Source organism: Mirounga angustirostris, unplaced genomic scaffold (genome assembly GCF_029215605.1).
Source record: "Mirounga angustirostris isolate CCGP_5_RB_7025 unplaced genomic scaffold, mMirAng1.0.hap1 SCAF_3, whole genome shotgun sequence".
NCBI lineage: Eukaryota > Metazoa > Chordata > Mammalia > Carnivora > Phocidae > Mirounga > Mirounga angustirostris.
Window position 1 is genome coordinate 70,602,540 of NW_026991711.1, and position 10,293 is coordinate 70,612,832.

At 43.2% G+C, this 10,293-nt stretch overlaps 1 protein-coding gene and 1 long non-coding RNA gene across 3 annotated transcripts in view; both read left to right on the forward strand.

The window, feature by feature from the left end:
• Positions 1-2,746, forward strand: part of LOC135363851 (uncharacterized) — a 121,642-nt gene extending 118,896 nt beyond the window's left edge. The window contains exon 4 of the long non-coding RNA XR_010410056.1: positions 2,598-2,746. This is a non-coding gene — a long non-coding RNA (uncharacterized LOC135363851). The remainder of the gene's footprint in view (positions 1-2,597) is intronic.
• Positions 2,747-3,155: 409 nt separating this feature from the next.
• On the forward strand, positions 3,156-8,384 carry HMGB1 (high mobility group box 1). 2 transcript variants are annotated; one of them, XM_045869264.2, is made up of 5 exons: positions 3,156-3,317; positions 5,466-5,628; positions 5,850-5,995; positions 6,499-6,673; positions 7,748-8,384. In XM_045869264.2, exons 2-5 carry the CDS (start codon positions 5,479-5,481, stop codon positions 7,922-7,924), a joined length of 648 nt encoding a protein of 215 aa, XP_045725220.1. In that variant the 5' UTR covers positions 3,156-3,317; positions 5,466-5,478; the 3' UTR covers positions 7,925-8,384. The 2 variants fall into 2 exon arrangements, with proteins under 2 accessions (XP_045725220.1, XP_045725221.1); XM_045869265.3 differs by lacking the exon at positions 3,156-3,317 and adding an exon at positions 4,693-4,991.
• The last annotated feature ends 1,909 nt before the right edge of the window (positions 8,385-10,293 follow it).

Below are 10,293 nucleotides of genomic sequence, written 5' to 3' on the forward strand. Positions count from 1 at the left end.
TTTATTTAGTGCTTGCTAGATACCAGGCACCCTGCTGGGTGCTTGGGTTCAAAGATAAGCTAGGGTTGCTGCCTTTAAGGGATGCCGTGCCGTAGGACGAGCAGACACATAACTGGATAAGTACAGTTGTGAGCATGGTAATTAATGTACAGATTATTATGGGATCACAGAAGAGAAGCATTTCACCTATCCTAGAGGAGATCGAGGCAGGCTTCAGGTTGGGTGTAAACTATATTAATGAAAATCTGTAATTCAGTTAGCTAAATCAGGTAGGGAGAGAATGTTCAGGCTTTTTGAATTAGTTATCTTTGTAATTTAGAATAAAATACCCAATAACCCTAAAGTAAAATATATGCCAATTTCTGGCCAGCGACTCATGTTGAAGAAGGAAGGGGTCTAACATCATGAATAAGTGAACATCAAGGTTGCAGAACTAGAGCTAGAAGTTTGTAAGGTTTATTTAAAAGTTTCCTTCCTTTTTATGCTTTTCCCTGCCTAAATCACAGAAAAACAAATATGAGACATGCTGTGCCTATAAATGGAGCTTTTTATTTTCTTCTCTCCGACATGGCCTCTGTTATACTTGGGAATATATAAAGGCATGGATGAAAATTAGTGTTCTTTGAGTCTAGGATTAAAAAAAAAAAACTTAATTAGATTTGCAACCACTGCCCTCATATAAAATTAAAATAATCAAGAAACACTCGAGTTTAATTGCACTTGATGTTTTCTTTTTTTTTTTTTTAAGATTTTATTTATTCATTTGAGACACAGAGATAGAGAGAGAGAAAGCATGAGCAGGGAGAGAGGCAGAGGGAGAGGGAGAAGCAGGCTCCTCGCTGAGCCAGGAGCCCGATGTAGGACTCGATCCCAGGACCCTGGGATCATGACCTGAGCCGAAGGCAGACCCTTAAGGATCTGAGCTACCCAGGTGCCCCACACTTGATGTTTTCTAAGTCATGGGTTTGAAGGGATCAGCATGACATAATTTGAAACCTTTGAAAAAAAAGTTTAATCTTTACAACAACCCTGTGATCACTTCCATTTTATAGCTGAGAGACTTGGTTAAAAAACCTAAGATTATACAGCTAAGAAGCAGAGCTGGGATTTGAACTCAGGTCTATTTAAATCTAGTGCCTATTACTCACCATACCATTCTGCTTAAATAGAAACCTGTGTGGGTCCATTGCTTTCCCATGGTTCTGTGACCGTGAACTTAGCCTGGTAGGAGGAAGCTGTTATAGAAAACTGGTAAAAGTGTGTGGTTGGGACAGTGCAAATCCAACATTGCTCCTGAAAAATACTGATGGTGCTGTCTTCAAATAATAGTCAAATTTTGATATTGTGGATGCCATTTAAAATGCCAAAAATTTTTACGAATATTTTGCGATATAGGCACTGAGACTGTAAAGCAGAATTGAAGTCAATGTCTAGATTTGAATAGAGCGCAAAATTTGATTCATAGAGAAAGTAGACAAGAGTAAATATGTGTGAAAATAACAATATAAAAGTTACCTTTAGATGTTTACTTTTTAAATACTGCATGTACATTATACTAGTTTATATATTCTTTAATATTATACTCAGTTTCACATGCAGGTGTCATGTACTATCCATTCAACGAGGCTATAATCCCTGAGGCTAGTCATGTATTTTTTTTAAAAAGGAGTAAGCATTAAAACCATTGGTCAGGAAAGGTTATCTAAGCCTATTCTCAAACAGCTTAATAAATGGGAGCAAATACATTTGGTTATGGATGCTTTGAGTGGATATAAGAAATGAAATTAACATAATAAAATGATTTATTTTAACTTTGATCTATTACATTGGGAGGAATTGGCTGGTGGATTTAGAAGTGTATAAACACACCATTAGAGAGTGAAAAAGGGGAAGTCTGTTATAACTGAATAGGGGTGTGGTCTGCTTAGGCTAAGGAGGAATAGATAATAGTTTCATAGAAGACTGATAGAGCTATAGTCTTCAGAACTGGCCATTATAGCTAGTACCTTTTCTTTTCAGACATAATAAGTATGTCTATTAATACCGGCCAGCTTGGTGAGTTAGAGAAACCACAGCCTGTGGATTTGGGCATATGCACTCTCTGCCTGCATCTAATCCTCCGGGTAACAATATACCTACAACTGCTGTAATCCTAGAGCAGTTACATGGATGCAGTAAGTGGTGTGATGGGAGGGAAAGATAGCATCACAAGGATTCGTTTGATTATAACAGTAATCCACACCCAGTCAAATAAAATAGCCAAACAGTTAAAAATGTGGTCTCTAATGAATTTGCTAATTCTAGCAGGCCCTCACAAACATTTCCTGCTAGAGTACCCCATATCGAGACGAAGTAGCTGTGCTTTAATTACATGGAATAATTATTTGATTTCCAGGAAGTTAAGACAGTGCTTTGTATTTAAATAAAAAGTTCTAGACATGCTGTGAAACTCGATCAAACCAAGAAAAAGAGTGAAACTGAATGCCTGTACAGTGAGTCAAGATTTCAGCTGCTCAGCAAGCTTGACGTTACAGCTTATGAGCCCAGAAAAGGGGTATTTTAAAACCGGCTGACTGGATCATGTCACTTTGTTATAGGGAAAGCCCTGCCTTTCCAGAGATCTAAAGTGTAATGCAACCATATGCTGTTGAGGGGCTCGAATCTTGGCTGCCTTCGCCCCCCTGCACTAGCCGACACCCCAATTTTCAGGGGACGTGATCTCATACTGTCGCCCTCACTTTTGAAGGTCTGTTAAAATTCTGGGGCCTCTTATCTCAGTGGCTTTGGAAGTGAGTTTGGGGCAAGAAGGGGGGGGGAGGCCTGTGAGTGTCTCTTTTGCCTGAGGAGTTGGAGACACTTGTGGAAAAGTCAGGCCCTTTTCGCTCCGGCGGCCGCTCCGGTGTGGGGCTGGCTTGGGTTAGACACATGCACACATACACCATAGAGCTCTGCTTTGCCGTAGCAGCTGCTGCCTCTGCCTCTGCCTCTCCCGCCTCAGCCTCTTTGCCCGGCATACACACACATTCAGATTTGCGCGCTGTTTCAATCCTTGATGACGTGTCCCCGGAGACAGCCAATAGCAAACGGGCTCTGGTCAGGACAATGGGAGGTATCGGGCCAATGAGCGAGCCCCGTGAGTTGGCGGTAGCCAATAGGAGCCGCGCTGGCTGGAGAGTAATGTTACAGAGCGGAGAGAGTGAGGAGGCTGCGTCTGGCTCCCGCTCTCACAGCCATTGCAGTACATTGAGCTCCATAGAGACAGCGCCGGGGCAAGTGAGAGCCAGACGGGCACTGGGCGACTCTGTGCCTCGCTGAGGGTGAGTCTGGGGCAGCGCCGCGGCGGGGAGAGCGCCTCCGGCAGCTCTCCACCCCGCGCGGTGGCCGGATCCCCGCGGCCGGGAGCCGGCGGGTCAGGATCCACACAAAGGCAAATGAGGGGGGACCGTGGGGGGAACTGCGCACGGAGCGAGCCTCTTCTCGGGCGCCGGGAGCCCTGCCCCGCGCCGGAACCCCGGCCCACAGGCTGCCTGAGGCGCTGCGAACCCCGAGCCCCGCGAGTTTCCACCCCCGGCGGCGTCCGCGCTGACTGGCGCAAAAAAAAATTTTTTTAATTAAAAAAAATTTTTTAACGTGTTTTCGGCCCCCGGGCCGAGTGTTCGGGCTGCCGGCGTGCGCGGGGGGCGGCGGGCGGCGGGGCCGGCGGCGGGAGGGCAGGCGGGCGGGCGGGCAGGCGGGCCGGCGGCGGCGCTTCCACGGGCTGCATTGGCCGCCGCAGAGAGCCGGGCGCCGGCGGCGAGCGAGCGCGGGCGGGCGGGCGGGCGCTGCGGGCGAGGCGGCGCGGTGGGCCGGGGGTGGCGGCGCGGGGCCGGGCCCGCCGGCCTGTGCCCGGGCGCGGCGGCGGCGGCGGCGGCGGCGGCGGCGGCTCGGCGGCGGGGGGAGCGGCGCCGCTGCGCTCGCTGGAACATGGCTGACTCGGCCCGGCGCTGCTGGCTGGAGAGAAAACAAGGCGGGCGGGAGCGGGCGGGGGAGCTGGGCGCAGCAGTTCCGAGGCAACTTTTTTTTTCCTCTCTTCCCAGCCCCGCGTTCTCCGTGCGGGGGCGGCCGGGGCGCGCGGTCCCGCGCGGAGGGGGACGGGGAGCGGCGGGCCGGTGGGCGCCTCCCGGGGCGGCCCCCTCCCCCGCGGGTCAGGAGGGGGAGGGTCCGGGTCCGCGCGCCCCCCGCCCCTCCCCCCCCGGCTGTAATGGCCGAGTGTGTGCGCCAGAGCGCGGCGCGCACCCCGCCCGCCTGCGCTCACACTCGCACACTCTCACACACACACACACACATACACACAAAGGGAAGGAGCCATATTCTCGCTCGCGCTCGCCCTCGCGGCGGCGGCGGCGCAGGCGGGGAAGACGCGCAGCGGCCATTCCGTGCGCGCCGGCCCCGGCGGCCGCGGGCGGAGCCAGCCCCCATTTCGAGCGGGGCTTCTCCCTCCGCCGAGCTGACAAAATGGGGGAGGCCTGCGGGGCCTGCGCCGGCGGGCGGGCGGGCGGGCGCACGTGGCGGCGCGGGCGGGCCGGGCCTGGAGGCCGGGCCGCGGCCCCGCGTTGCCTCCGCTGCTCCGCCGCCACCGAAGTTCTGGGGGTGGGGGCCGAGTGGCGGGAAGGTGTGCGGAGCCCGCCTCGCGCGGCGCCCCGACTTCCACACATTAAAAAAAAAATACTCCCCTGCTTGGGGGGGGCAGGCAGAGCAACGAGCAGGAGTGGCTTTTGTCCCTCATCCTTGTTTACTCGAAGAAACTTCAGACCGGACGTGTTTAGTCAGAACTGAAATACATCTCGGGGCCAAACCGATAGGAAACGAGGCTGCCTCGCGGTGGCAGCCGTACAAATACCACCGCCACCCCCAGCCTGGGTCCGAGCGCTGGAGCTTTCTACTCCTCCCTCCTCCCAGCAAAGTTTTGTGCAGAGAGAGTATTTTTAAAGTCCTCATTGGGAAACCTTCAGGTAGACGGTGATTTAGGCCCATAATTTGGAAGAAGTCTACTCACGTGGGCTCTTACCTATTTATTCCTTAGGTGGTGCAGATCCACCAATCGGCAGCATTAGTTTTGTGGTCTTTGGTTTTGTTGATTTAAAATGGTTTTGTACATTTAAAAAGTTTTTAAATGAGGTATTCGTTCAGAGCAGATACAGGCAGATGAGTAACGAATACTGTACGAGGATACCATCGTGTCCATACTTTTTTGAGCTCACTGAAGGACCGTTTGGGGTTTTCTTTTTTTGTTTTTTTGGGTTTTTTTTGCTTGGCATAGCCTCTTCTAGGAATTGGCTATCCCTGCCGTTTTCTTGTTTAATATTATAGGAGGTTAATGTCACTACCGTTAAATAACCCGTACTGAGGTTTTCATTCACTCCCCATGAAATTAAAGTGCTATAATTTCATTGCTAACATCAAACATTCACTTTATCTGTTTTTAGAAAATAATTAAACATGGGCAAAGGAGATCCTAAGAAGCCGAGAGGCAAAATGTCATCATATGCATTCTTTGTGCAAACTTGCCGAGAGGAGCATAAGAAGAAGCACCCAGATGCTTCAGTCAACTTCTCAGAGTTTTCTAAGAAGTGCTCAGAAAGGTGGAAGGTAAGGGGGCTTGAAACATACTAAGGAGGTAATTTTTTAAAAGTTAAATCCAAATTAAGATTTTAAAAAAGCCTAGGTGCCATTTGTATAACATGAGTGGTGATGTTAGAACAGGCTGCTGAATAAATAGCAAAGGATACTTATTTTAGTCATTTTAATACTTTGAGGACAATTTATTAAAATTCATTATCGACTTAAGTTTACAAATAATTCTTTTGTAGACCATGTCTGCTAAAGAGAAAGGAAAATTTGAAGACATGGCAAAGGCGGACAAGGCCCGTTATGAAAGAGAAATGAAAACTTATATCCCCCCTAAAGGGGAAACAAAAAAGAAGTTCAAGGATCCCAATGCACCCAAGAGGCCTCCGTAAGTATCTTGCCTGTTTTTATTTTCAAGGAGGGTTTTGCAGTAGGATCAGATAGAAGTTTAGCAAGCTACCTTGTAGGTTTGGAGTGTATGATCAAAGTTTCTTAGCTGGTAAGTGGCTCACATTGGTATATTTGAATATTGTAAGTAAAATTCCTATTAAATGGGAGGCTTAACCAGAGCATTTGTATTAGACACTTGCCTCCTTCACTTAATATATCTCCTAAATGTAACTTTGAGAAATACCAACAATCTGAAATACTTAAGAGTGATTTGCAGAATTGTTTTTGGACCTCTAGCCTTTAGCAGTAGTACATCTTCAACTAGTAGTACCATAAGTTAAATAGCTGTAAGTTAAGCTTTGGTTATGAAGGATATTTAGCATATAACATCTGTACCCTGTCCAGTATCTGGTAGAAATTAGAGGTGGCTCTTTTATATAAACAGTACAATACACATTTGATAGTAAACTTAAAATCCTAAAATTAAATTTGTCTTTTTAGTTCGGCCTTTTTCTTGTTTTGTTCTGAGTATCGCCCAAAAATCAAAGGAGAACATCCCGGCCTATCCATTGGTGATGTTGCAAAGAAACTGGGAGAGATGTGGAATAACACTGCTGCAGATGACAAGCAGCCTTATGAAAAGAAGGCTGCTAAGCTGAAGGAAAAATATGAAAAGGTAAGAAGTATGGATTTGCTCAGTGTAATGATGAAAGGGTATGCCAGATGTTAGATTATACTTGGTACCTCATCTCAGTTTCCTATTTTCTTGTGGTTTTCTAAGAGTTTGGGGTTTAATGCAGTTTTTAGATTAACAGCTACATTCAGTGTGCCATTGGCTGGCTATAGTCTTAATTCTTTTCCATCATTCAAAGAGTATAGAAGATCAAATAAATTGTTAATTTTTTTTTAACTTGGGTGCAGGGCCATACACTTAAGCTGGTTTTGTTATTCTCTAATACCTCCAAATTTGCGAGAATTTTGGTAGTCACTTTGAGTCAAATGATTACTTACTTTAAATGATCAGACACACGTTATAAAAATAGTCTGGGCAAAGTAATAAAGACTATATCCTTCTTAAACGTACCCTGAAACATTTATGTTGACTCCTTAGATAACCAAAGAAGAAAATCCCAACTTCGTTAAAAAAAAAAAAGTTCTAAGTCTGTTGATCTGCGTAAGTTGATAAAGAAAAAGCTGTGGCTCCTATACTTTGAATTGGAATATTAAGTTGAATTTTAGCTTATTTAGGCATCTGGAAAAATGTTGGTTTCTAGATTTTTCTTAACCTAATTGCACGCTTACTGGCAAATTACCCTTTTTTTTTTTTTTTTTTTTAAGACAAAATTTTCTACTATGGATTAGGGTCTGGGATAAACCTGTAGAATGCTGTTTTGCATTCAGAAGGTGGCAGTGTCTACCCTTTAATCAAAGTCTCTACATTCTAGTTTTAATAAACTAAAGTTAGGATGTGGTACATAATTGTACTTCAGTGAGGCATAACATTGCAAATATTAGACCATGTTATTCTGTAAGTTATGGATTATTAATTGCAGTTATCTCCTAGTGTTTTTATATGCATCCTTCAGTCATTTATGGAGTCAGGGTGAGTCTATAGATACGTGGTATTTTCGTGTAATTGGGATCTTGATGTTTTCATCAAGTTTTGGTCAAGTTCAGTGTTACTTTTATTTCTCCCTTTACTTAACTGTTTTGTCTTTCCTTCCACTTTCTCCTGCCGTTGTTTTGGAAGGATATTGCTGCATACCGAGCTAAAGGAAAGCCTGATGCGGCAAAAAAGGGAGTTGTCAAGGCTGAAAAGAGCAAGAAAAAGAAGGAAGAGGAGGAAGATGAGGAAGATGAAGAGGATGAGGAGGAGGAGGAAGATGAAGAAGATGAAGATGAAGAAGAAGATGATGATGATGAATAAGTTGGTTCTAGCGCAGTTTTTTTTTCTTGTCTATAAAGCATTTAACCCCCCTGTACACAACTCACTCCTTTTAAAGAAAAAAATTGAAATGTAAGGCTGTGTAAGATTTGTTTTTAAACTGTACAGTGTCTTTTTTTGTATAGTTAACACACTACCGAATGTGTCTTTAGATAGCCCTGTCCTGGTGGTATTTTCAATAGCCACTAACCTTGCCTGGTACAGTATGGGGGTTGTAAATTGGCATGGAAATTTAAAGCAGGTTCTTGTTGGTGCACAGCACAAATTAGTTATATATGGGGATGGTAGTTTTTCATCTTCAGTTGTCTCTGATGCAGCTTCTACGAAATAATTGTTGTTCTGTTAACTGAATACCACTCTGTAATTGCAAAAAAAAAAAAAAAGTTGCAGCTGTTTTGTTGACATTCTGAATGCTTCTAAGTAAATACAATTTTTTTTATTAGTATTGTTGTCCTTTTCATAGGTCTGGAATTTTTCTTCTTGAGGGGAAGCTAGTCTTTTGCTTTTGCCCATTTTGGATCACATGGATTATTACAGTGTTTATCTTTTCATATAGTTAGCTGATAAAAAGCTTTTGTCTGCACCCTGCATACTCATGATGAGGGTAATAAAAGTTGAATTGAGACAGTTTTCATCCATAACTGAAACTCAAATCTTGATCGATTAATATCAGATCACACATAGCCCAGTCACATTTATAAAGTGAAGAGTAACCAGTCTATTCACAGCATGGGATTAGTAGAATCAAACATTTTGAAAAGTCTGTCCTTGAAGGACTAAGAGAAAAGTATGTTCTAATCTTTACATGAGGACTCTACATTCTTTTAACTCCCATTACCATGTAATGGCAGTTATATTTGCAGTTCCCACATTAAAGAAGACCTGAGAATGTATCCCCAAAAGCGTGAGCTTAAAATACAAGACTGCCATATTAAATTTTTTGTTGACATTAGTCCCAGCAAAGGCTCTGGAAAAACGTGCTGGCTGTAAATGTCTTCTCCTATTTATCTGAATATGGATTTCTTAGGAAACTTGACTTTCCATTAAAGGTATTTTTAATTAATTGGGCCAACTTCTAAAATGTATGCCACATTTAAAATCAGGTATATTTTCCTATATTATAGTTTGCTCCTTTATAAAAGTCAAATAGACCTAAGGGAAGAAGACACTTAAAACTTTGTATTTCAGTATGAGTTATCTGATTTGAATTTGATTTTTCTTTACAAAACCCTAACTCATTCATTAGAGTCATGTTTATCTACTTAGCAGTTTAGGGAACAATTTGGCAATTTTGTGGTTTTTTGAGATTATCGTTCTCTTAAAGTGCCAGTGTTTTAAAATAGCGTTCTTGTAATTTTACACGCTTTTGTGATGGAGTGCTGTTTTGTTATATAATTTTGACTTGGATTCTTTCCATTTGCATTTGTTTATGTAATTTCAGGAGGAGTACTGAACATCTGAGTCCTGGATGATACTAATAAACTAATAATTGCAGAGGTTTTAAATATTAGTTAAATGGCTTTCACTTAAGATTTTAAGATTTTGTTATATACATATTTTAATCTTTCCAGTAGTAACTCTTAGCAGCACCATTTAAACAAGTATAAGGTCTGGCAAAGTTTTTCCCTTTAAAAATATTTATGTTTATAAATAGGTTCATGATCTGATAAAAACAAGTTTTTGTCAGTGTTCTCAGGAGGTGCTGTATATATAAATGCAAAAAAATTAAGTTTACTTTCAGAATGTTGGGTTAAACAAGATAGTTTTTCAAAGCAAGGCACATGCAGTTAAAGTGATTATAAATCTAAATTTACCAGTTTTCTAAGTTAGATGGAGGACCTCAGGCTGTGATTATGAAAATTCATAGAAGTTTTTAGTCAACAGGAACAAGTTAGTATCCTTACATGGATGTTTCTGCTTACAGCTATAGCATGACCACTGTCAACATCTGTTGCTGGTAAGTGATCCAATTAAAAGTGAATTCTGCCTCAAGGAAACTCTTGTAACTTTAGTGGGTGTGTCATGACAACTACCAGTTTCTTAAGATGTCAAGAATGGGAACAAAAACTTTTTGTTAACTGGCTTCAGATCTTGACAGAAAAAAGACAAAAACTCTTCAATCTGGTGGAGCTAATACAGTTGTGTTTAGTGTCTCAGCAGTATCCCTAGGGCTTGAGATTTTAGGTATTTTAGTGTAAGGCCTTGGTATAATTGGGATGATTTGTTGTAAAGTTAACGTGTAGGAACAGTTTTAATGTTTAGATAGTTAACAGCACTATGGGTATGAAGATGTTCTTAATAGGAAAACCAATATAAATTTTAGTATTAAATTTGGGGCACTCCAAAAGTCC